At 44.4% G+C, this 27,199-nt stretch overlaps 1 protein-coding gene across 5 annotated transcripts; it reads right to left on the bottom strand.

The window, feature by feature from the left end:
- Positions 1–359: 359 nt before the first annotated feature.
- On the bottom strand, positions 360–25,938 carry Cad86C (Cadherin 86C). 5 transcript variants are annotated; one of them, XM_070287166.1, is made up of 12 exons: positions 25,892–25,938; positions 11,266–11,996; positions 10,630–10,713; positions 10,426–10,551; positions 10,204–10,353; positions 10,028–10,142; positions 7,605–7,797; positions 5,284–6,601; positions 5,089–5,237; positions 4,439–4,529; positions 3,653–3,843; positions 360–3,586 (listed from the first exon to the last, which is right to left on the bottom strand). In XM_070287166.1, the coding sequence occupies exons 2-12, from the start codon at positions 11,992–11,994 to the stop codon at positions 946–948; spliced, it is 5,787 nt and encodes a 1,928-aa protein (XP_070143267.1). In that variant the 5' UTR covers positions 11,995–11,996; positions 25,892–25,938; the 3' UTR covers positions 360–945. The 5 variants fall into 5 exon arrangements, with proteins under 5 accessions (XP_070143267.1, XP_017017699.1, XP_017017700.1 ...); XM_017162210.3 differs by lacking the exon at positions 25,892–25,938 and adding an exon at positions 23,019–23,512; XM_017162211.3 differs by lacking the exon at positions 25,892–25,938 and adding an exon at positions 23,019–23,512 and having other exon boundaries at positions 5,089–5,219.
- Positions 25,939–27,199: the final 1,261 nt, after the last annotated feature.

Here is a 27,199-nt window from a genome sequence, read left to right as displayed (position 1 = left end):
ACCCTAGGAAGTTGTGTGTGCTCTTTTGAAACGATAAAAGCTAATAAATATTCTTAGTTGGCCTTGTTAGTCGAATAAAAATGTTGCCTACTTTGTGGAGGTCGCAGCAGGAGGTATTCAGGAGGGATAGAAAAGCCTTAATTATCGCTTAAATATAGATATATAGGGATAGAAATACCTTCATTATCGCTTTAATATTTCCTGCTGGGCTTTGAAGCCTTGTAAGTAGGTTCCCAAAGAGTCCAAAGACATATTTCATGTCATATATATCTTTTATATATCCCCCGTTTCCCTTTTAAGAATAAGTCAACACATTAATTGGGATTAATTTGTTTTATTTGCATAAGCTTATCCTTAGAATATGTACATTAATTCGATACTGATTTATTAGATTATATTTGCAAGTGTTTTCAATATGGCAGGCATTTGTTCATTCGACTGCAAAGTATACATTAGCTTATGTACATACACATTTGCACAAGTTTCTGGTAGGATAGCACTTGCAATGACTTGTGCGTGATATGTACAAGAAGACACACTAAACGTTAACCGTATAAATATCCTTAACAATTTTGGTCGTACATAGGGTCGGCTACATAATGCGTATAGGATAGAGTTGAATACATTGGTGTGGCATGGAGCTTACGCCACTCTCCTAGACTCTAGGTGTATTGTTAAATATAAAACTTTGAACTACATCTGTCGGCTTATGGTTACAATGAAGGCGGCAATCCTAACCGGATCCTAACGTATGTTGTGTGTTTTCGGTGCACAGAAACGAGTTGAACATTTCTCAACGTCCCGTAGACTACGAATGGGGTAACAGGCTGGCTTTGGGTGTATATGATACAGTATTGCAGATATTGGTTCGATGATTCGCAGGTAGGGAGCCTTGGAGGCTATCACATATGATTGTTCCTTTGAAGGGTTTGGAGTGGATCGCTACTAGTACTGCGGCGACTCGCCGCCCGAGTTGATCTTCTTCACCCGGCTGACGTCGTCGTAGGCGATGGAGAATACGCTCTTCTTCTCGGCAATGGGATTGCGACGTCCCAGGCTGTTGAGCAGTGAGTTCATGGCAATTCCGGAGTCGTGGTCATCCTCCAGGGTCGAGGCGTTCAGCTGTTTCTGCGAGGGATTACCCGGTCCGCGACTCTCCACGTAGATCTTTGAGTTGGAAACCTTGACTTCGTTTTCCCTGATGGGTGATGGCTTGGGCTTGAGCTCCTTGGCGGACTTGGTGGCATCCTTGCTGGCCGCAGCCGCATGCGGCGGCGTCTCCGGATACATGTAGTGGGGCAGCTTGGTGGGTGCGGTTGGCACCTCTAGGGCGTTTTCACGCTCGAAGCGATGCTCTGAGTGCTGGAGAAGCGGGTGATTCGTGTCAGTCTCGATTTTTGGTTTGTGCTGCTTGTTCAGAGCGCGGTCCTCCTTCAGCAGGCGACTGCCCTTTGGAGGGGACTTTCGGGGAGCGGGCTCAGGCTTGTACCGTCCACCAGCATCCTCATCCTCCTCAAAGTCCTTGGGATGCACTGTTATGCGAGTCTTGGAGACGCGCTTCTCGGAAGCAGCCACCTTCTTCTTGCTGGACGGCTGCGACTTTGATGACTCCGTTGAGGTGCGTCCACTCACCGAGGTCTTCTTTTTGTTGTAGTACCACTCCATGTACTTGGGCACATTCCGTTCCTCGGGTTCGGGCTCATGCTCGTGTTCGAGGGCGGCCAACTCTGTCTCACTCTGGTAACTCCGATCGGTGAGGGATCGCTTGGAGCCCACTATTTCCGTGGAGGTGGATGTCAGCTTCCTGCCGTTCTCGCTGACCGTTGACTCATACTTGGAGATGGACAGCCGGTTGTGTGGAGGTTCCGAGGACGTTTGCTTCCTGGAGCCCCGCTTGGAGCTGTCGCGCCTCGATATCCGCGGTTTGGCTTCTGGCTGAGAATCGGTGGGCGATGGCTTTCTGTGGTGACTCTGCCTCTTGTGCCCCTTCGGTTCCTCTGGCTCCGCATAGACCCGTTCCTCTCTCCTGTACCTTTCGTTCTCCTGCCCTCGACTGGGATAGTTGGACCTGATCACGATCTCATCCCCATCCGAGTCGATGGAGTACTCAGTGTCGTCCTCGTCGAAGTCGCCATCGGAGTGCTTGTAATACTTCTCCACCTGGATCTTTCGGATGCTGTGCGATCCGGGACTGGCCATCTCATCCATGGAATCGGTTATTTCCATGAGCAGCTCACGACTCCTGGCCTCGGCCTCTGATCGGTGACGGCTGCCGCCGGTTTGCGATTCTCCATTCCTCGCATTGTCCTTTCGGCTTTCGTCACTCAGCTGCTTGCGCAGAATGCTAGTCTTGGTTTCCCTCAGCGGTTTCTTTGGAGGCACACGCTTCTTCCGTTCGTGCAGCTCCTCCTCCTCCTTGATGGGTGTGCGGATCTTGCGTTTCACCTCCTCCACCATCACGATCCTCTTGCGCGGTTGTCTCGGGCGCTTCTTTGTCCTCCGTCGCTTTATCCAGTAGACGCCCTCGGGACTGTTTGGTGGATTGAAGCGCACATACTCGTAGCCATCCTCAGACATGGACTCGTCGTTCTCGCTTCGAGCTCTCCGGCGCGAGGGTTTCGCCTGATGAATCTCGGCATCCAAGGTGTCCAGGCCTTCGGTCTGAGTTCCAGCATCGCAATCCGTCTGGGTTCCTATGGCCATCGACTGTCCGGGAAGACTTTGGGTTTCCAGAGCTACCTCGTGTTGAGTGTAGGCATTCTCCAGCTTCTCCTTCTCAAGGAGAATCTGTCTGAGAAGAGCGTTCTGTTGCTTCAGGGAGTGCTCCAGTTCGTGGGTGAGGGATTGATTGGACACCGCTGGCTGCAACTGCTGCTCCAAGGACATGCCCTCGGTCGCTTGGACAGGCTGCGTGTGGATGACCTTCACCTCCGGCTCCAGCTGGGAGTAAACTATGCTGTTTGGCCCCGACTTGCCCAACGGAAAAGTGTCTCCCTTCAGGGTCGATCCCTGCTGCACCTCATTGGGCATGGACTGAATGTATGTGGCCCCGGGAACGATCTGGTAGTGTTCCCTTATGATTTGCTTGCCATCCGGCTGCTCTTCGATGAACCTGCGCATCAGGATCTCCTTGCCGGTGTTATCCACCATCAGGAGCTGCGGATGGGAGAGATTGCCCGCCGGCTTCAGGGGAACGTTCACATAGATATTGTCGTCATCCAGATTCAGGCCATCCCTCGTCTTATCCCTGGTCATCAGTTGCAAAATCTCCACATTTCCATCCTTGATAAACAATTCACGCTTGCTCTTGAGACTGTTGTTCTGTGCCGTGTTGAAGTCGATGTCGCTGCCTCGGTCGATCTCGTGCCTCCGCATGGAATCATCGTCGATGCGGACCTCCGAGTCGTAGTGCTTCCTCCGGGCGTACTCCTGCCGGTTGACCCGTGTCCTGGAAATGTGCTCCCGTTCGTCAGCCAGATCGCGGTTCTCAATCACATCCTCCATGTAGACGTCGCGGTCGTTAATTAGATTAGTCCTAGAGTTATGGAAACTAAGATGAAGATCGTCTTTGGCTGTGCGGTTATTCCTGGGGGTTTAAACAAATATATATTTATATTTTTAGATGCATTTCGATTTCAATAGAAGAACCTACTTGATGCGAACGCGTCGCTGCTGCTCCTCGGCCGACTGGACGTGACGCCCCTCGCCGATGTCCTGGCTCCGACCTACGTTTTCGTCAAGCTGCTCACGTCCATCGTGGAACTCCCAGCGGGTGGGCTTCGTTCGGGTATCGGGAGGTTTCTCCGCTGACCAGGCATCGCGTCTTCCCATCCACTCGGCGACCTGAAAGTCACGCAAGGATTTGGCTTAGAAGAGCAGGCTTGACATGATTTTTCTAATCCTAAAGAAGCATGATTTTTTTTTTTTTTAAATGCAGCGAAAATAAAGGGTAGTTTTCACAGAGCAGTTGTTTTAAGTCTTTAAATTTATTTTCAAGAAGTAGATAAATCAAAAACTCTGAAGTTAATGCACGTTTTTTAATTGTTTTCTGTCGATTTAACTAGCCATACGTTTAACTTAAAAGTCATATCAGATTTCACGATATAACAATATAGTTATGGGCATTAAAGACATTTACGACACAGAAACAAGATTTTTTATTTAATTTTATTATTATTTAATTCATTTAATTGTTAACACTAACTGCTCTGTGCAATATCCCTTTGCCAGGTTAGTTAGACAGACTTCCACATCCAATACGGGGTTTTTTATGTGCAAATTTTGTGTAGAAATGTCAAATTTTCGTAGTCAATAAGGAAATCAAAAATGAAAAACTTAAAAATTGAGAGCTTTTGCAATTTTGTAAGATTTTTTAAGTGCGTTTGCGTTTGCATTACGTTTACTACTACAATTGAATTCGAAAATGTTCAAAATCTACCTGAACAGATTTTGTATGTTTTCCATTTGCCATTTCCCTATGCACTAGATGCACATCGTCTTCAGTTCTACTGATATTAACTATTCTTTTGCTACAAGAGAAGAATAAAAGATTATACATAGATAGAATGGTTGTGATGTTGGTAATACGTAAATGTGGATTATCGCAGGAATGTTAAAATACTCGTTTGTCAGTTGGACTCAATACTTGGCGGTGGCGCTGCTTTTAATTCAGTTAATAAACCGATGTCAGCAATTGCCGCTTTACAATCTTAACGATTATTGGGCATCGTAAATATTCAACGGTTGTTTCAAGCCATGACTAATTGAACCACGAAAAGTTTTAATAAATATTATTGCCACTATTAAATTGTAAGAGTGCTAACAAGTTTTCAATGCACTCGGAATATTTTTAATTTATGATTCGGCTTTTATTATCGACTAAGTGATGGAATCAACAAGTCGTTATGCAGTTTATACAGTTTTAGTAAGTTGGACTTGGTTCATTTTAATACTTTTAATACATAAACTATGGATAATGACAGGCAGAGTTATAGTTTTTCAATATCCGATTTCTGATCAGGGATAATATGGGTGTGACCTATCCACAGATTATTCCCCAAAATTAAAATATGTTAAGAAGCTACTCACGTCGCCGCCCCGTATAGGGGACACCAGGAGCAGATGCAGCAGAGCAGCAGGATCAGGATGGTCAGAGCCACCAGAGTGGCCAGCAGGATGAGCAACCAGAAGAGCACCTTGTTCTCCGCCTTGTATTGGGTCTGCAAGGGGGTGAGAGTCTATTAAACGCAATGAAGCCAACCGATCCTCCCGGGATTCACTTACGTCCGTGGAGGAAGTGTCCTGCGGCATGATGGCATACGAGTTATTGTGCTGCGAGAGTCGTTGCTGTATCTCTGATATGTCCACCACCGAGGAGCTGTCGTATATTACAGTGGCAGTGACTACGCTGCGCTCCTTGACACCCGAATTTCCCGCTGGTATGTCCTTGGCACCGGGCTCATCGGGTCTCAATGGTCGCATGTTGTGGATATATACCTTGCCGCCCGTGATGGCTGAGAGCGTCTCCTCGGTCTTGGCCTTGTCTGGATGGTGGCCCGGCACCACAAAGGTGACCGTTCGCTTGCGGCTCTCCGGTGGATAAATGCGGATCGTGGTGGTGGAGAAGCGCACAGGCACGCCTAGATCGTATGCTCTGGCGGTTAGGATGAATATATCGGTGTCTTCTTCGTCCGAGCCCGTCTGGCGACGTCTTCTCGTCTTGGCATTCTTCTTAGACCGCAGGTGAATCCTCTCCTTGACGGTCAGTTCACCGGATACCTTGTCCAGGACAAACTGATTGTCGTAGTTCCCATTGATGATCTCGTAGCGCACCTCGTTGTTCGGAGCAGTGGCATCCTTGTCCTCGGCATGGATCACCGCGGTGGTGGTGAAGCCCAGCAGGTCGGGAGCGAGAATGAACTCGTATAGATCCTTGTCGAAGATGGGCGTTTCATCGTTGACATCGATGAGCTTGATAATCAAAGGCACCTGAGCTCGGTTGCCCTCGCCATCCATGTCCCGTGCCTCCACGTAAAGATGGTACTCGGGCATCACCTCCCTATCGAAGCCGTGCTTGTTGGTGGACACCGTAATCAGGCCTGTCTCCGCATCCAGGTTAAGCGAGGTGTTTAGGTAGCCCAGGATGCCCGTATAGCGCACCTTGCCGCCCAGACCCGAGTCCGGATCGGTGGCTAGGACCTGTACCACCTTTGTGCCCGCTGTCATATTCTCAGGGAGCTCCACGGAGTAGGCGGGCATCTCGAAAACAGGAGCATTATCGTTCACATCGTTGATATACACAGTGACGTTGACCAGAGCCGAGAGATTGGTGGCCGGTCCCAATTCCTGGGCCAGCACCTGAAACTGCACCGAGTGGCGCTGCTCAAAGTCCAGTAGAGAGTTGTCCCGTACCCGGATGAGGAATCCGGCGCTCCGTTCCGCCACATTCGGCGAGATCTCAAACGTGCCGTTGTTGTTGAGCAGCGTCAGCGAGAAGACGCCGTTCTTGCCCGTATCATCGTCGTAGACCCGCGGCACGTAGGGATCAACGAACGTCAGAGCGGTGCCTTGCGGGGCGTTCTCGTCCACCCTCGAGACGTAGCTGCGGGTAGGAGGAAGGCACCAGGCAGGAGGAGGAACAAAAGGAAGAGAAAAGTCGTGAGCCAGAGATTAGCATGGAGAAAGAACTTCGTGAACGCTGTACACTGTTGTAAAGGCGTGCGACAAGCTAGTTCTACAGTCCAAAAAAAGATTGGTCAGCATTTCCGTCACTTTGGCGGGGCAATTAATAGCGACATTTTTGTTTTACAGTTCCCGAAAATAACTTAACGAAAAAGGTACTTATAAAATGATTACAAAAAATGTAATTTCAAAATCTCTGAATTAACAAAAAAAAACTTAAGTTTGAGTAGTTAAAGACTTTTCTAATTCCCCTTAATAGTTTATAAACAATTTGTAAATTCCACAAATGCCTTTCATTAGGTATCCATAAAGTTCCATTTGCAGCAAGCAATTCACTTATAATTTATAGAATATTTTCCCAGTAAATGGCCAACGTTTTTCCGACTGCAGTCTGGACTAGCAGTTGGCAGTTTCCAGTTTGTCGGGAATTCGGCTGGGACGACGGACTGGAGTTCAAAGTTAGTGCGCATAAATGGAGGTTGCAGTCGCTGATTTCAGCAGAAGAGTTTATAGTGCTCGTCTTCGACTTGGTCGTCGTCGTCTCCCAAGTCTTCCCTGAGTCTTCTCGTCGTCGTCTTGTCGCCATCGCCGTCATCGTTGGAGCCTATGCTAAGAATTTTAGGACTTTATGCTAATGGACGCGGCTAAAATTTGTTGTTTGTGTTGGTCGCAGCAGCTTTGGTGTCTTTTTTGTTTTCCGTTTTCTGTTTTTGTTTTTTGTTTCTCCTTTTTTTGGATAAGCAACATCACTCCTACCTCGCGAAATTGCACTTCCAGGGACCAGAGCCCCAAGTCCATAGTGGTTGAGCAGGTTTGCCCTTGCCCTCGCCCCCCAGAAGTTCGATGTGGATTCCCCCGAAAATCCCGCTGAGCTCCCCCCAGCTGTCCCAATGGGAACCTGCTGGCATAGTAATAGTACTCACTGATCGTTCTCGAAGTACGGCGGCGAATTGGTGCGATCGGGCAGAAAGAACGCCAATTGGACCGTGGAGGCCAGTGCGGGCGGCTCGTCACGACCCACCTTAACCTCTTCCGCAATTACGGTGAGCAGCACCGGATCACCCACATGCGTGATGAAGGCAATGTCCTCGAGGGGTCGCATCAGGAAGATCTCACCTGCAAGACAAGACCATTCAAAATGTATGATGTCAGAGTTAATTGTTAATAATAATAAAGTAAAGCTTAAAGGGGTACAAATATACTTTCTCCACTTTCTTTATAATTCCTTAACTAGTTTATAATTAAGCCAAATAACTAAATATTTCACCTACAAATAGTTGTTATTTTCCCTCCTTTATTTACCTTCATATAAGTACATTTCTTAACCCTTTAACTACCAAGGCTGAGACACATCAGTTATGAAGGTCAAGTATGGGAAATGCACTTCTTTTCTTTTTGCATTTCCTCCCTGCTAATTTGCGTAAAGGAAAAAAGAGAGGAAAACTCAATGCTGCAGGGCAGCCGTGAACGCCAAAGAGGTTGCCTTCTTTTTTTTTTTACGGAGCCATCATCAGTAAACCTGATAAATGGTGCAGAAAGTTGGTAGTTCCCACGCCAAGTTCAGTTCATGTTGATTATGCTTTTTTTCCAATTTTTTATTGAACGCTTTTTTTATGGTCTCCTTGTACTTTTTCCCCGGTGGCCGTTGAGTAATATGCTAAGATTCTGTGCAGCCAGAAAGAAAAGTTTCCCACCCATAAACCTTCTGGGGATAAGCCGAAGCAGTAGCAGGGTCTTGCCCAGATTCTCAAGGCTTAGAACTGCCAAATTAACCTTTCTGAGTAGAGTTTAAGTTGGTTTACGGTTCCCAATTTGAATTCTTAATCAGGTAGACGCTTTTTCTCTAAGAGCTTCTCCATATTTTTCTGGCATTTATGCCGTTAAGTAATTATTGCGTGGCTGCAAGTCGCGTTTTCGTGTTCCTAAAACTAGGTATAAACACTACACAGGAAGAAATTATCAAGGTCTTATATCAGTTTAATTATTTTTCCTTTTATTCCTAGTAACTAGTAAATCTCTCAAGTATCACGATTATTATATTATATATTTCCCAGTCCTTTCTTCTGAATAAAATACCGATTTAGAAGACCTCCTTTTGGGTGCTGGTATGTAAACCATTATTAATAAATCTGGGAAGTGGGAATATCGACCATAATGCTGTTAATTGCTTTGCCCCGAAGGGATTCCAATTTGAAATTCATTTGGAACAAGCAGCCAGTAAACTGTGAATCTTCGTGGAAGGCCTCAAAGGCCGTTCACAAAACTGCTTCCCACTGAAGAAATTGTGGGCTGACTGGGGCAGAGGGAGGAGCAAAAGGAGGAGCTGCTGATGCAGGAGGTAGGAGGAGGCGGAGGTGGAGACAGCCTGGCCATTATGTGAGGAGCGCGAGTCGCGGCGTCATAGCCAAAGTCATCAAAGTGCTACTGCCAAGCCAAGAGAAGAGACGAAACGAGACGAGACTAGCACGAAACAAGGAAGTCTCTGTGAATTTGTGGTCGCAAAAGGGGGGGTATGGGACGCAAGCCAAATTGCGGCACAGAACTTGGCCGCAACGAACGGGTATTGCGGACGTCGGAGGAAGTCGCTGGAGTGCCAGTGCCTGGAGTCGGGGAACCACAGTGCAGTGGAGTGCTGGAGGAGCTGGCTGCTTCTATCTAACGAGTCTGACGACAAAGCGGGTTGCCGTGCCCGGTGCTCCGTGCTCGAAGCTCCCTCTCCGGCACTCCGCCTCGCCTCGAAGCCACCTGGTAGTTATGTTAATATCGGTTACCTGACGTTGTTCTGCGGCCAGTACCTCCCCACAGCTCCACCTCCGTCTCTCTCTCCGTCTGGCTGTTGTGGTTTCTGATTTTCGTCCAATTTATTTTGCTTGCTTTACTTGTGGTCAATATTTTTAAGTCCGCTGCCCATGCGCAGACCATTTTTCTTGCTTCCTGCGACTATATTTGCAAAAGGCAGGCCAAGGAGGAGGGACTTTTTGTTGCCTTCTGCCTCCTCTATGGATCTATGGATCTATGGGAATCTGCAGTGCATCTAAGCCCGCAGAAAACTGAAATTTTCCTCTATCTATGCACTATCAGTGTCCCATGAAGATGTTATCTTATTTTATTACACTCGACGACGGCCGCTGGACGATGGACGGAGTGGGCAGGGTGTAAGTATTATGCAAACATTCTTGCGAGTGACCACATTGCATCTTGCAGAGCCACTCGAAAGGTGAATTAAAGTGTGTTATTTGTTTACTTGGCAACGGCAAAGGTTAGATAGTGCAATCTGTTATTAAATAAGCTTCTGGATTCGAGTTGATAATAGTATTGGTAATATTATAATAATATCTCTACTTACCGCTGGTTTCGTTAATGTCGAAAAACGATGTAAATGGATTGTTCTCGGAGACCAAGCCATAGCGAACTTCCCGGGGATTTCCCTTGTCGCCATCCTCGGCATGCACTTGCAGTATCTATATAGAGTTCTCTTCAAAATCAGAATCTGAACATTAAGAAGCTTTGTGTAGTATGTACCTTATCTCCTGGCAGTATGCCCGGTGGCAATTTGGTGACTGGCGGAGCGGAAGTGAACACTGGCGGCTGGTCCTGGACATCCTGGACGATGACTACTATCTCCATGCCTGCTATATTGCGACTGTCTTGACCAGGTTCGGCATAGGCATCCTGTGAACGACCGGATATGAGTTCACATCTTGTATATGTTCTTTTAATAAGTCTCTCTCTTTCGTTACTCACGTTGGCTAGTATAGTTAGATGGTACATGGCTTGCTTTTCAAAGTCTAATGGTCCTAGGAGGAAAACAGTGCCTTCTGTGGTCTCGGAAGATACGATTTTCTGTCTTATGGCAAACAGCGGAGAACCCTGTCGGCGAGAAGGACGGCAGAGGACGAGTTATAAATCAAAGGCCCCGTTGGGTTAGGGGTCTCCGTATCCACTTACCCATAACTCGAGGTAGACTGGTTTCTGGAACAGTGGATTCTTGCGGGCAATTACGTAATCCAATTCCGTGCCGCGTTTAGCATCCTTAAAAGATAAATCGGGGTTATAGCTCGGATATGTTGGTTGGCTGGCTTTTCGTTGGGGAAAATTACACATTTGACCCTGTCCGAATATCTGCTTGTAATTTTGCACCATAACAATGATTATCGTGTACGAGCATCGCTTATGAAAACGAATAGCATCTTCCCATTGGGGGGACGTGCCTCTAATGGCTTATCTGATTACTGCTTCATTAAAGCGCAGAGCACTCGGAGAAAATGCTGCCTAAAGCCACTCATTACTATATTATATGTTTAAATTTACTGTTTCGAGGTATTTCAAGTGCCAGAAACGTTAGGTAATGACCTGGGATGGCTTATTCTCCTGCAATTTATTTTTGAAGATGTCAGAGATATATCTGATTGGGAAGAAGGCTGCAGCTAGCGGATCTGTGAGTTTTTCCCCAGTGCACATACTTCTTCACGGGCGTTATTTGTAATTGGTAATTGAAACGTTCTAACCGAAGGCACATGTGGCCAGGGGGAGGAGCCGGGAAAATGGGGAAAATAAGAGCTGGTATATGGGAAGTGTTCTCACCTCGGGTATCATTATGATGCCGGGCTTGTGCGGAAAGATGAGGTCGTGCGGCGTGGTGAAGTTGGTGGCCGTAATTGAGCAGAGCTGCGTGGTCATGCCGCCCTTGGTGTCCTTCACCGAGACCTGGAAGTCATAGTAGCGTCCGGGCTCCAGCCTCCGCTGCAGCACGATATTCGCCTGGCACACCGAGTTGTACTTTGTGCAGGGCAGCGATTCTACCTTGACCGTGGAGGCGCTGGCATCGCCCACGAACTCGAAGGTCAGCGGATAGTCGAACTCCTCGTCGGTGGCACGCAACCTGTAGATTACCGAGTTGACCTGTGCGTCCGCCGGCACCAGCACCAGGCGCATGCGCGTGGTTGGATCGAACTTGGGGTCCGCTCCCTGGACGTGATGTGGACACAGAATGCCAATTAGGAGGCTGATTGTCAGCAGCCGATAGGCGGTCATTGCGCCCAGCCAGGGTCCGATCCAGGGACCCAGCCGCGATGGCCATCCGTGCATCTGCTGGCTCTGGTGATGATGATGATGATGATGATGATGGTGATGCCTAGGATGACGATGATGGCGATGCGGGGAGGTGGTCGGGCTGTAGTAGTAGCACTCCCGCCGCTCGCTGGGCTCCTCCGCCTCAGCCGTCGTCCGGCTGCTCGGCTCCGTTCCCAGGCGGCATAGCGGGATGGCATGTGACCGGCTCTGCTCCGGCTGACTGCTACTAGAGGAAGCCATTTCTGCAATGAGGAAGGGGTTTGCCAAATATTAAGGTTAAGTAGTCATTAAGAAGAGTTACGATCGATTAGAACCTCTTAAGATAATTAAGATGCTTAATCTCTCATTAAAATTGGTGTTAAAACGTCAACTTCAGCAGTGGAGATCCTGTGGAGTTGCTTAACCTTCGTTTTATAAATATACATCAAGTTATTTAGTTAGCCTTATTAAAGGCTATTATTTTGCTTTAATTGTAATTTCGTGATAAATAAACGTTTACCTTTTTAATGAAGCTTTTGTGTATGAAGTTACTATATTTGTTTGCCACAAATGCAAATAACACCCAAGCTGTTGGTGATTACGTTTAATCTGTTTTTGTTTATTCAACATTAACACCATTCAGTAAGGTAATCGTCAAAATTATCATAAAAAGTTAAATGTTGATAAAAAAAAAAGAAAATTAAAAATGAATATATACTTCTTAAGACTTCTTTTATACTTCTGCAAGTTTCACTGTTTAACTAGTGCTTTTTGTTTTCGTAATACAATTACATTACATCTAAACCCAATAACAAAATGAAAATTGAAATTTTCCTGCCCCCATTAAACTGCTTATTAATATTTAATTATAACGCAATGCGTATCGAATCGATAGTGTTAATTCGGGGTCTCAAGGTAATTCAATTAGGGGTCCATTTTAATAGAAAACTTGTAATGCATCATCATTGATCAATTAAATCGAATCCCAGGCAGCTGATCTGTATCTATAATTTTGAGAAAAGGTCTACTAGATGATCGGGGGATCGGTTGTGCAATGCAATGGTGACCGAAGCCACAAACCACGCCGAATCATCGTCCAAATGCATAACTTTTTTGTTTGTGGGCCAAGTCGAATGCGGTCGGGCTCAAAGTCGGGAACTGCATCACCGTTTGGGATCGGCTTGGACTCGGTCTTGGTCTCGGTCTCGGCTTTGGTTTCTGTTTCGGCATCGGCTGGGGGAATGCAAGTGTGAACTGCTAAAGTTTAGCTCGGATTCCGGATTCCGGTCCGCGAGACGGCTGACCGACCGTCCACTTTGTCTACTTTCATTTTCCGTTCGGGGCGGACTTGGGCAGCGGCTACGAAATCGAATTAGATTTCATAATTAATACTGCAGCACTTTCATTTTTCCTTAAGCCATGTAGCCATGACCAACAACCAACAACCAACAGCCAGCAGCCAACAGAAGAGAGCAATTTGTGCGGCGGCTGATAAATAATGCAATTAAGAGATCTACGAATGCCTATTTGTCGCACCGCGCTCTGTTTTTGGCACTGTGAACAAAATACTCAAACAGCAGGCCGAGTTGTAATATTATTAATTAACAAAATACCCTGGCTCGGTCCCCGGCTTTATGCAATCGCTCTGAGCAACGACTTTTCACAGCGATTAAGACCAGTTGGTCAATGTTTTTCCGCCGCCGGAGCTGGGGAGCCGGAGCTGGAGAGCTGAAGTACTTGTGTTTTTGGGCCACTTACTCGCGTATGAGCCAGAGAAATGATTTGGCTGAAAGCGGTTTGGCAATATGTTGAAATGGGCATAAATTATGAACTTAGCACTTTAAAAGGTTACGGCGCACAACGAAGAGGGATCTCCTGTCTCAATTATTTTAGCTTGGCCATTACAATCGGCACCATTAATCTGTGCAGATCCTCGTTAGTTCATATAAATTGGCAGCCGAATATTATATACTATATACTGTAACGGAGATTAACTCATTCAGAGCCACATTTATGGCTTTAAAAGATTAAACCAGAATGAATGATGGATCTGTGGCCTTAATTACTTTTGTATACAGATCTTCGTTGAAAATTTCAATCGATTTTATCGCTTACATTACATTTCTTTCATAATTGCTTTAGTTACTTTTTAGATATAATTGGTAATGATATTTATGATTGTAAAGATTTTAAATTTATTGCTTTCCGATCCTATAAAATGCAATATTTGTTTATAATTTCATGAGTAAGAAGTAAAAGCTTTAATGGTAGTCTAACTACTTTAAACTCTTCCCAAAAAGACAAAGAAAAGAAATTTGAAGCTTATCAAAAAATGTGATTAAATTCATAATTATATCACAATAAAGTTCAGCAAACAATTCAATAAAATATTGACCTTGGGATCGCTTATCAAAATCTCTAATGGCATTTAATACAAATTAAATTTCTAATACTCTGGGAATAACTAACGAAATTGGCTAACCTACAAACTTCATGGTCAACAAAGTTATATAAAATTAAAAATTATTATAACTTAATAACTTTCGTTTTGTTTGTGACCGAGAGAATACCATATCTTGAGATCCTTTTGTGGCTGATCTCATAAAAACCACGATGACCTTTATGTAACTGAACGCAATTAAAGCCGAGTGAAGTGTCGATTCATCTGCTTTTGAATAGAGTCACCGGTTTATGGGGCTACCTGACGGGCTGGACAGCTCGTGCCTGGTTAAGAGTATGTGCTTCCCGGCCCAAATGAAAGAAAGAACCCGTGTATGGCATATAATTGGGCTACGTCTACGACGGGGTTTCGTTCTCGAGTCATCATATCGGTCATCGTTGGCCGGGGAACGCGGTCATTCAAGCGGTCACGTCTCGACTGTCTAAACGCAGAGAGATTTTATTACGTTTAATCATGTGCGACAATTACAAGCGGTACTTTAGACGCATTTCACCGCGAGTCAGCACTTTGCTCTTACAAAACGATTCGCAGCTTGTCGGCGTGTTTCTGGTCTACTTGCTGCCGTCGCTCTGGAAACTCATTATTCTAATGAAAATTCCGCAAACCCTAGGGAATGTGCCTTTTTTTTCTCGCATTTTCAGATGGCCAGCGAAGGAAATCGAGAAACAGATCGAGACGGCTTTCGTTTTCTTAGCCCAAATCGCTCAAATTGGTAAGTACACACAGCGTGAAAGATGATAAAGCTCGGACCGGAACGCTGACACAAATGACAGCGGACATTAAACGGTGTTGAAATGACAGTGTAGGCTTTTTGCACTCATCCCGCAGAGCTGTTGGGCAAATTGAGGGGCTCCGTCCGACAGACACACAGTGGCAATCTGGGTCCGAAGAATGGGTTCTTCTCTGATTGCCCCGAACGCTGGAGAATCGCGAATCGGAGGAGCCTGCAGACAGTAGCCACTGGCGGCGAATCATTGACCAAATCCTGGCCTGCGATCATTTGCTGGCCGCATTTGCTGGCCCTTAGCGTTCACGTGTGTGCTCCACGTAATTACAAAACTGGCCAAACAGACAGCAGCAGTCGAAGTAGCAGAGGCCGTACACTGAGATAAGACTTTCTAGAGATTCTACTTAATCCGTAAAACTTTAGGAAACTTAAAAATCTTTGTTTACATGAAAAACTTGAAATTTACTCGGCAATAATTTTTTTAAATATTTTGTTGATCATTTTCTTTAAGCTTTATTAATCTTATGGCTTGAAATATTTATATCCCTTTAACAACACCCATAATACAAATTTCTAAAAATATATTATATATCGCTACTATTTTCTCAGTGCATCAACTACAGCTCCTTGTGGCCCGAAACGAAGTGAACCTCGCATTGCTGAGGCTGCTTAAATTGCGAGCTCAGGCTTTTTTGCGAACAGCTTCGCGGTGAGCTATTGCCAATCCGGTTTTGGCCGTCTGCTGTTCGTGCTAGCTGTATTTGCCAATTTCCAGTTTGTGCAGCTGCATCTAAGTGGCATCGCCGAGTCCTTAGCCAGAGCTGGAGCTGAGGCTTAGGCTGAAGCTGGAGCTGGAGCTGCTGCAAGCCAATGACCAGTTATGTCAGTCGGATCCCAGGCAGCCGGAGATCGGACTTGGAGGCGAGGCAATGGCTATGGCTATGGCTATGGCCACCCGACACCCTCGCTTTTGGCCGCCTCGCCGGCGTGTTGCAATATTTTCTGGCCTGGCCTGGCCCGCATTTGGCTTAGAAAGGCCGAGAGACACATAATGAATCTGTGTGCATATAGGCTGAAGCTTGGCGAATAAATGTGCGCCCCGATAATGCATTCATTTGCAAGTATCGCCAGGCGGCAGGCGGCTAGCGCCAGGCCCAGTTCCAGTTCCAGTTCCACTCTCGGTTCCCAAAGCCCAATCCCAATCCTAATACCAATCCCGTTCGCAATTCGGGGCTCCGGCTGCTGTTGCGCAACAAACGTAACACACGGCGCACAATATATTTGTGCCATTTGACCGAATTTCTCCTAACACACATACTGGAAACCCGTACTCCCAGTCAGACAGCCTGGCCAGCTCCAGCTACTGGCAATGAAGTTGGCCCAGCTCCAGTCGGAGATCCCGAGCTGGATCTGCGGCCAACGCCTCGATGTCTTGGTCTTGGTCCCAGGTCTATATATAGGATTAAACAATCGTTCATATAACGCCGAGCATTCAGGCAAGACTACATTTCTCTGCCGCATGGCAGGGAGTGTGAGTCAGTTGAATTTATTACCACCCAAAATGGCTTAATTTGTGCTACTCAGAAATTTTTATGAGACGAGGGAGCAAGAAACACTTGGGCAGATGAATGGCCATGCTCCTCCTTTAACCAGTTAACAATCTCTGTTGCCTCAAAGGTGACCTAATTAGCGGAGTTATTAAAGATTTGCTTCTTTTATGTTTCGATTTATGAGTTTTAAGTTATGAGAAAGAAGAGTCAGAGGAATTTCAGTAAAGATGTTGGCAAAACAATCGTAAATAATCTTAAATACTTTAAATATATTTCAAGGACAACATTCTGGGTATGATAGAAATTTATAGATACTATAGATTTGTTTCCTGTAATGTAGGGATTATTTAGTTAACCTTTTCTTCTGAACCGTTTCAAGCTACTGAAGAGCTGTGATTACTTATTTCCTCATCTTTATTTGTTATAATATCCCCTTACTAAACCAAAATACTAAATTTAAATTATAAAAACAGTTAAATTTTTTCTTAAATATCATACTTTCAACATGCAATAAACCAAAGTTTATAATTTCCTTATAGCTTTCTAAAAAAGCCAAGCTAATTTTGCGAAAATGATTTGCTAACTTTATGAGTTTCCATTATCCACAAATGTGTAAAACATCAGACTTCATTTAATGTGCAAAGAGGCAAGGCTTTGCTTATTAGTATCTTCCAAAATGGACATGAAAAACATTTTACTAACATTTTTAATGTCACTTTGGACATAAATGTATTGAAAATCATTTGGCCCGATTTATGGCAGAGCCATGATATTTTCATTTTCTTGGCAATATGCTCGAAATGATCCGGAGAAAGGATATATTAAATCTCTTTTCTTTCACCGTCTTTACTCAACGGCCTTGTTTATGGGCTGCAAATTGACAAAGTGGCCCGAAATCCATTAAGCCCCATTTGGTGGGACCCAAGTGAAGGGTATGTAAACTTCGACCCTCGCTAATGATCAATGCTTCCTGCTGCCGCCGAGCCGCGTCTGTGGTCTAGTCTCTGGTCTAGCCTGTGGTCTGCCGTGGTCCATGGCCTGTACGAGTATATTCCCACTCCACAGCGGGCGCGGCGGTGAGCTCGTGAGTTCACTCTGGAGCGAAACAAGATTTTGGGCGTTGTTCAATTTTTGGGCTGCCTCAGCTCCGGTTCAAAATCCAACTGCAACAAAACTGCAACTTCCAGCACGCAGCTTCGTGAGCTCTTGTTTTTTAGTTTGGGGTTTTGTTTTTGTGGATTCGGCTCGGATTCGGATTCGGTTTGGGCTTGGGACTCGGTCTCGGATTCGGGCTGGGCCAGAGCTGCATCAGCCTCGCCAACTGGCTGCGACTGCGCCGTGGCTGCACACAAGTAGAATGAAAATTTGTGTTGCAAATAAAGTTGAACCTGATGGCAAACTAATCTGCTTCACGACAATAGAGCTTGCAGCCAGACAGCGGGCAGCAACAAACAACTGCACTCGGAAAACCAATGGACTTGAAATTGTTTAAAATAGGGGGATTTAAGAAAACATAAAAACCATTTTTAAGATTTAGTTGTGGCTACAAAAGTCAAGCCTGAGATAGATATCAAGAGAAAAAGTAATATGATATGGGATCTATGATTTAGCGTCCAATATCATATCGAAAATAAAGTAAACTTAACATAGATATATTGAATTTTCAAATAGTCAAGAAAATGTGGAAATATTCCTAGAGATTTTCCATAAGTAAACTCTACTTAAGCTAGAAAAATGCACTAAATATTAGTAGAATTTCAGTTTTTGCGAGTGCAACTGCCAGTAGACGGCAAAGGCAGCAGCTAGCGGCGCAGACTCGTAATCAACGTTTATTTCGTGGCTCGTTCGTGTCCCCCATGCGACCGTCGACCGTCCTTCACCAAGCTAGAAGCCCCGTCTATCCTTTCCTGTTTTGACTTCAGGGTATGGGGACTCGGGATGGGGATCTGGACTGGGCCTGGGCCTGGGGATGGGGATGGAGGTTGGGGCTGGGCATTGGCCGGGTCTGGGGTCTGGAACTGGGACTTAGGCCGCTGGCCGTTCCTTTCCGTCTTTGGGGTTTTGTCTGTCTGTCAGCTCGTCAGCAGACACACGTACACATACACTTGCAAATATATGGACACAGAGATATATATTGTGCTAAGGTATTTGCTGGAGATTTTTGCAGTGTATGTACATATCTGCATCTATAAAGTTTTTATTGCCGCAGCTGCGGGCGTGTTTCTGGGTGCGCCTCGCTGGGTAAAATAAATACGCATAAAGCCACCATAGCTGCGCGGAATGGAAGCAACAGGGATAACTACTACTGCATGTCAGAGAATTGCAGCGTTTTTAATATATTATTCCTGTATTTTAATTGCGACCCATAAAACGCTTTGTACATATTGCTTACTGAATTAAATAAGCCTTCGGGGGAAAAGTTGTGCCCCGCTTAAAAGCAGAGCAGATTTCATAAAAGGTAAACATTTGAAAGTTAAGAAGTAATACTAGGTGCCTTTAAGGCCAAAGGCTTTTTATAAAAGGTTTTAAAGAATTCTTTACAAGCTTAACTAAAACTATTTTGAAGTTATTTTCTTGTTACCAGAATGACAGTATTTTCTAACTGATTCATATCTTTGATCGACACAAAGACCTAACTGCTCTCTAAGAATTTGCATTGTATCTTGCACATTCTTTGCAAATATTTCTCAAGGCCAAGTTAATTTTCTTTATCAGATTGCTTTCATAAACAATTATAAAATATAGAGAATATTAACAAAAGTACTTATCATAATTATCAGTGCTCTGTGATAGCCAAGTTTTCTTAATTCAGTGATGTACCCTTTTTTTTTATGAACTTCACCAGTTTCTAATTATCATCGCTATAGCGACTGTGATATTTTCCTTTCATCTGAACAATTCCAAGCAGTTGGCCGACAACGACGCTTCGTTTCTTTGCCTTTGTTTCAGTTATTTTCCTATAATTAACAACGCACAGCGGCCTAGACATCGTTCATGGTTCAGCTGCAGGCTCTCGGCAGAGATGTTGGCCTGCAGTTCACAGACGATTGTAAATGAAGAGCCCAAACAATGTGTCTTAGTATTCCCGGCTACAGTACAGCTCCGCTCCAGCCTCGGATATGGATTCAGCTGCAGACCACGGGGGCTGGACCACAGACTATTCGATTAGTCGGGGTGCCAACGCCAACGCCGCCGCGGCTCCAGCTTCGAGTTCGGCTTTGGGTCTCCGGCTCGCCATCATCGTCTGATAAATATTAAGAAACCCCGAGATCTACACCGTCATCGCCATCGCCCTCGCACAGTGGTTCATTATGCTAGCCAAAAATTAAAAATAAACTTTATTTTCATTGGATTTATTTATATTACTCCACCAATTTAAATATTATTTTTGTTTATCATTTGATTTAAGTTTTTTTTTTAATGAATTTTGAAATATTTGAAGAACCACTGTGCCTCCTCCGTCGTCCGGATTTCGTTCGTCTCGCCTGTCGGCTCTCCGTCTTTTTTTATCCGTCATGCTGCCGCTTTGTTTTGGGGGCTATGGCTCCTCCGGTTCCTACGATTCCCTCGATCCTACGAGGGAAAACGCAGCGAAAATAAAATAAAAATGTAAATAAAAGACCCCAATGAATGCAATAACAGCAATCCTAGCGAGCAGCGTCATAAAATGGTGCGTGGGATTGACAGCGAAGACAGCTACAGATGCAGATGCAGATGGAGATGGAGCTGGAGAGATGGCTTTGGCCAAAGAGGGGCATCATCGTCTGGCTTATTCGAGGGCTCGTGGTGCCCCAGGCACAGCCATCGGCGATCGAATCCCCAGCAAAAGCCCAGCCCCAGAGGCAGCGTGTTGAGCACTCAAATTGAATCTCGACTTTATCGGCACCCAGCCACGGGCCGCTGGCAGACACGAAATTAATTGGCTTAATTTATGTGAACTTTTATAAGAAAATGCACTCAGGCTCTGTGCAAAGTTGATTTACATTTATTTTCGCATTGCCAACGCGGTTTAAATACCCATCCCCGTCGTCTAATGGTTGTTTGGTTGTTAAAGCCGCATCAAGCTGAGCTCCTTCCACAACGAAATCCACATCCACATCCCCGTCCAGGTCCTCCAGCTTGTGCGTTGGCCAGCCTTCAGCTCCAGTCTGGTGGATTACCAACCGTCAACGGATGAGGGAAGCCACGTAGACGGCCAGACAAAGACTGTGACTGATGGCTGGCTGGCGGATCCGAGGCCTGGGGTATTAATGCACTTGGCGAAAATGGGGAGCTCATTTTGTAAAATTCTTTTCGAAATCAACAGATTTATTATTCAATACATTGATATTATTAATTTCATTACTCTTTTCAGGAATCCTTCTTTTCTTATTGATATTTTAAGCTAGATCCCTCTATTTAACTATCAATTTCTCCCAGTGCAAACGGACCACAATTGGGTTTGGGATTGAAGCGGAGGCTAGGACTGTGTTAAAGAACAGAAAATCTATTTGCAGCCGTTGTAAGGGATCGGCGCGTCGTTGTAGGCCATAATTGCTCTCCTCAATAAAGCAAAAATTTATTTCCACTTCAACCGCTTGAGCCGCATCAGGCTTTTCGTTTGGCCTGGGCCCCGCCAAATGGGACGCGCTGAGAGTTGGCCAAGAGCTTATAGTAGTTTTGGCCAAGAGCGGTACGGGCGCGATGGGAGATCGGTACGGCCGGCAGAAAGGCAGACTGCAGCAGCGACATTGTGGGCGTCGAGCATAAATAAATGTCTTTATGTGCCTTCGCCTCGCTCAGTTATTGTTCTTCATTCTGCATGCGGTCGGGCCGAGGCTTCAACTCCGAATTGTATTTTTAAGACGCGGTTGAACGACACTTTAACGACTCCAGACTGTTGAGCAATAGCCGAGAACTAGTCGCCATTACCAGTGCGAACTGGCGGAGGGCGGGGGCTTCAGGGCCACATACAGTGGATGTGCGTCCCGTTGCCTCGCAGCAAACGAAAGACTTAGGCAACGAACGCGCGCTCGGTGCGCGATGCCCGATGCTCGATGCCCACTGCCCATGCCCGATGCCCGATGCCGGCGATGTAATTAACTCTAAGCGCTCGTCCCCGGGCACTGTTAATCGGGATGCAGCGATCGGATGGCTTTCCAGTAGTCTAATTTGGCGTTTTAGGAGAGGCCAACAGCCTGCCCCCCAATTAATAAATATGGACTCGACTCGCGCGCGTTGCATAAAATAAATCATAGAGCGACCACCGGTAATCGGGAGAATCAGCCAGCGGCCAACGGCCAACGGCCTTTGGCTGACTGCACCCCTCAGCGGCGTGTCGGATTTTATAAATGAGAAATGGTAAAAGTTTCGAGCGGAGAACGGTGCTCAGCTCGTTCACATATATATGGTAGTTCTTCGATGCTCCAGCACGCACGCTCATAAAAAGCGCCGCCATTATGGGTAATTTTGCAGCATAAATTGTAAAATGCCGCAGAGCTGTCAATTTTGGCACTGCCCCGAGTAAAGTGGGTCAGGCAAGGTCGCTCCGCCGCTGTTGTTGCTTCCAAGTGCGACGCACAGGCAGAGTAGAGGCAGAGTAGAGTAAGCTAAGTGCCCAGGTATGTACATAGCTTGTTTGCTTTTGCGTTTGCGTTGGCTGGTAGCCATGTTCGTGTAGTTACCTATATAAATATATATGTATATATTTATATATATATAAATTTGTACCGATGCCGACATAGCCAGTTCCTGCAACAGCAGTCGACAGCTCACTAGTTGGCTGCAGATGAATGTATTATGCAATCCATCAACATGGAGCGAACGATTTGATTAGATCCGCCATATGGTTTGATTTTTCAAACATTTGCCGGGGATTATCCTCATAAACAGTTTATAAGTCGCTGTTAACTGGGAAATTAGCCAAAGATATCTTAGATTGCAGCATAAATTAATTTCCAAGCAAACAAGTATTTTGTTGGTGAACAGTCGCCAGTAACTGATAAAATCATGCAAATTGCTTTTATATATCAGGGTCAATTAAATATTATTAACATTAAATATTATCCTTAATAGCTTAACTGTGGTTTTTACTATATTTGGAGAGTTTTAATTGCTTAAGTTTAGCAAATAAACTTGTATAGGTAGGGATTCAGGTTGTCTACTTACAATAAACTATTATCTAATAGGTAATAATAGTTGTCTTCTTACGTAGTTTAATAATAAACCATTATTTAACCAATAATAATAGCTATTTTTGTTTACTCTTAAAGTAAATATTGTATTTAGCAGAGACAGTTTTGATAGATAGATACGTAATTCAACTTGGAAGTCTTATGAAATATTACAAATTAAACTTTAGAGAGTCTGAAATGTATATTTAAAGATTGCTCCAAAAAACCTATAGCATAGCAAAGTTATTTTTAAGTATTACATACACCTTCTGCCATTTCAGACCTATTTGATTTTGTCCCAAGCGCAGAGACTTGATTTATATTATATTACTCTCCCCCAAAAACACCAACTGTGAGCCGATTAAATATGTACATACGAAGTAGTTCAATTATACCTTTTGAATGGTTAAAACGAGCTGCGATGTGAACTCCGGAGAAAAATGGTCGTATCTTCACAGTCTGACTCTTAATTTTAACTTTCCATGTGGTCGGTCGCCTTATTTATGCAACCCGAATTCGAGCACTCCACTGATTTTGTTTGTTTGTCGTTCGTAATCAAGTGATTGACATTTTTTGGGACCCGCACTGAATATTAATAGTCGGAGGCATCGCTGGCACATTGGCTTAGTAAGCACATTTTGTTTTTTTTCAGTCCTTCCGCATCCAGCACGTCTTCAATAAATTTCGTTTCGGAGAGCAGAAACCGAAGCCGAAGCTGAACGCGAAATCGAAATCGATCCGTGTTTTTCTAAGCCGCTCAAATGGCCAATTTGTGGCTTCGCTTGAATGGACCCCGAACGACCTTGCCTTCGGATTAGATCAAAGTCGATCAGATCGGTTCGAAATTAATGGGGATCCCGGCCAGCCAGAGACCTGTCACTCACTACTAGGAAACGATTTCTTCTCTTCTTTTTTTTTTGTTTTTCGAAATTCAATACCGAAGCCGATTATTTGGGGAACTTTGCGAATTTCTTAAACGTTCTTTGTTCACAAAGTCTCCGATTGCAAACGACAAAGTATGCGGTACAGCGTCCGCATTAAATTGCTGCAATTATATCTCGATCCCGATACCGATGCCGATGCCGATCTCGATCGCGATCACCGCTTGAGCCTATCCGATCCGATCCGGGTTTGTTGTTTAGCGCGCCGCCGTCGAAGTGCTACTGCCGCCAATGGTCCGGAAAGAGTGCTCGGCTAGTGAAGCTTATCGGGGAGAATTCTTCGCAGAAAGCCAGAGACGCAGACGCAGACGCAGAAAGCCGGTTTCTCTCACTCTCTTTCTCCGTCTGTGTGGAAAACCAAAGCCCACTCTGCAGCTCTCGGATCTTTGTGGGAGCAGCAAACCCGTTTCGCTCGCCGGTAGGTACAACAACCACTCCAATGAACCTTGATATATTCCCAATAATAAACAAGCCTGAGAACTATCGGAAGCGGACGAGTCCGCAATTAATCCTGCAGCTCTTGTGTTCGGTTGCGTTCGCACATGCAAATGGGTTTCTTTCAATTATCTAACTATTGGCAACAAATTTGCACCGCTTATACAATAGGTGCTGGATTTTTCGTGACTATATCGAGTGGTTTCAGAGGTGCTGGAATAAAGTCATGAAGACATTGGACAATAAAACGCTAAGCTTATCATTGTTTTTAAATAAAAAAACGGGTAAATTAACAGGGAACGCTCATTTCATTGTTTGAAATAAATAAATTTCTATCTCGAATAATATTTATTATAGAAAAGAAAGGGAGCTAGGATCTGGGGTTTATATCCTATAATTATTACAATTATTATATTTTTACATATATATGTAGGTTTTGAGATTTTGTTCTTATAAAGGTCACAAATGAAGCCTGTATCTTTGAATCTAAAAGATCGAAATTGAATTTCCAAATCTAATAGATTTTTATAATTTCATTTTCAAAAATAGGTTTTTAAATTATTAAAAATCTATCTCCTTTGTAATAAACTAATGAATCTGAATTACCTATCAATAATATCATAAAGTTTCCTTTAACAACCACTTCGGTTTCATGATTTTCATTTTAAATAATGACCAACAATTCAATGTTGAACATTTTCTTAAGAACAATTTCCCATTGTGAATGTGATCTATTTCAAGAAAAATCAAATCAATCAATATGCATCTATACTCCAAAAAGAGAATCATCTTAGCCCACGGAGCATCAGTTTCATAATCCCCACAGTGACCATGCAAATTTTTGAGAACAAACATGTTTTCGATTAATAATTTGAGGCTGTTTTATTAATTTGGTTGAAAGGCTGGCAAACAAATTAAAACATTTATGGAACCAATGTTTTTTTTTTGGGGTTTGGTTCCGCTGTAAAACGCTCCACACGAAATTGCAGTAATTCGATCATGTTTTCGGCTTGTTCAATATGTGTAATCGTGTTCTGTGCCATTTATCTTGTGACCTGCATCTAATGCAGCCGGCAGAGCGGCCGCGGCACTATCGTAGGTACATTAAAATATTTCCAGTGCGCTGTCTGCCTGTCTATAGGATATTTATACACGGACCAACAGGGGGAAAAAAATGAAAAAGAACAGACAAAAAACACAATGAGGGCGGCAACCTAAACGGGTTTACCAAAAACCCAGGCCCAGACCGGAGCCCGAATCCGAACCCAAGACCAGAACGCGGAGCAGATGTTGAACCCATTTCTCATATTAACCTCCTGCATGGCAGAGTCGGAAAATCTTGAGATTTGGCCAAAGGGGCCCACGTGGTGACATACTTTTCCAGGCTTAGTCACGTCCCGCTCTGACGAAGCCCGAGCTGGAGCTGGAGCCGCACTCCATCCTGGTGGCCCTGGCACATCCCACACTTAAATGGGGTCAACCCAATAATGAGGACGTCGTACAGCGAGAGAGATGGCTTATCCAATATCCAAATGCCATAGGTTGGCTACGCCCTAAATCCTAGATCGGAGCCACTAGTTGAGTATGCTTTTGCGGGCCTTCGATTAGGCCTTACCTTGAACATACTGGCTTGGTATATAACCTCTTTGACCTACACATATTAATTTTGATGATGACGACGGCCTGACCTTGTGACCAGGCGGCCAAAACAAACACAGACAGGCCGAGGAGTCCAAAGGAGTCCGCTAAGTATCGAATCGAACACGTCAAATATCCATTACCATTTCCACTACCACGCATATTTAAGTATATATAAACATAGGTATTTAGTATATAACCAATTTCAAGTGCATGATTGAATCGTTACTTTATAGTTCTTGAGTCGCCATTACCTCATTTTGATAGTATTCCTTAGTTAATGTTGAATTTGTTGCGCTCCATTACTCGGACGGGGGAGGGATTCCTTAGAGGCACTTTGATGTGGATTGTTTAGCGTTTGTAACTTATTTAAAGAAAATCATATTTAAATATACATTATTTAATTATGTATGTTGTATTTCCACAAATCGTTGAACACCTAAGAATATTATATATTTTATAAATGATACAAGTATTATGTTAGAAATTAATATAACTAAAAAGACTTCCAATTATTTCTGAACTTTTGTTAAAGTTCTTTCCAACTGAACTCTTCTTTTATTACACATTCAAATCTTTGTCTTCATTATTATGATTTCCTCTACTTCAAACATCTAAATTATCTATTATTTTAAAACTAAACCTTTTATTAAATCAAAATGTTAACAATCGCTGACAAAACTGCCGAAATGTCTCGCTTGAAAAACACAAGACAGCAGTAAAACAAATGTCATGTTGTTATTCCAAATTCAATATTGGCCATAAGTTTGGGGCTTTCACTGTCATGTTAACTTTGGCCGCATGGAAATTCAAATGCACACATTTAGTATATCTATATAGTAGATACTATAGTAGATACTATAGTAGATACTATATAGAGCTCAAATCACGCGATGCGCTTTGGAAGCGGAACCATGACAGGCTGCAACATGTGGCTGCCACGGTTAAACAATAACTATAGTTAAACCAAAAAAATAAAGTCCCTGCATTGGTGCAATTTGGTTTTATGGCCCCTTATCGGCCCTGAGTGCCAGCCAGTAACTCTTTGCATCTGGCCAACTTGCCGCGAAGAAAGAACTTGGCCATAAGATTGAAAGCCAATTCCACGAAAAGCCAAACTACGTACGTAAATGAATTGAAAGTTTTCACACGTACTCAGTGTCTGTGTAAGGCCCTTTGTTGATGCTCTATTTAGGAAGTGGTTACTAGATCATCTCGTGCGGCTTATCTGCGCTAACGAAAACACTTTGGCAGGGGGCTGGAATCGAAGTCGGAGGTACAACAACCTCGGAATCGGATCCGCCAAGCCAAGGCACCCAGCAGTTAGCAGCTCCGTCTCCACTTTCTCAAATTATTTTTAGGGTAATCAATAGAACGAGGTGGAGGCAAGAGAAAGAGTTCACTGCCTGAAAATAATTAATCTGGCTTTTGTTGAAAATGTTCGGGCATGTGGCCGATTTTTCGCCTGTACGTCTGACGGACGGACAGCCTTGTCGTGTTTATATTTCTGCCGAAAAAATCAAGTTTATTGACCTTAGTTATCTACACATTTTTCAATTTTA

This window comes from Drosophila kikkawai, chromosome 3R, assembly GCF_030179895.1.
Source record: "Drosophila kikkawai strain 14028-0561.14 chromosome 3R, DkikHiC1v2, whole genome shotgun sequence".
Taxonomy (NCBI): domain Eukaryota; kingdom Metazoa; phylum Arthropoda; class Insecta; order Diptera; family Drosophilidae; genus Drosophila; species Drosophila kikkawai.
Note: the sequence above shows the minus strand (reverse complement) of the source record. Positions and strands in the feature narration are given on the sequence as shown.

Bases quoted from the DNA above. Each gene is read 5' to 3' on its own strand.
- Cad86C (XM_070287166.1), bottom strand. From the start codon at position 11,994: ATGGCTTCCTCTAGTAGCAGTCAGCCGGAGCAGAGCCGGTCACATGCC. The intron at 5,238-5,283 runs GTAAGTGAATCC...TGCGTTTAATAG, and splicing joins AGGACACTTCCTCCACGGAC to ACTCTCACCCCCTTGCAGAC. The intron at 3,587-3,652 runs GTAGGTTCTTCT...TTAAACCCCCAG, and splicing joins CAGCGACGCGTTCGCATCAA to GAATAACCGCACAGCCAAAG.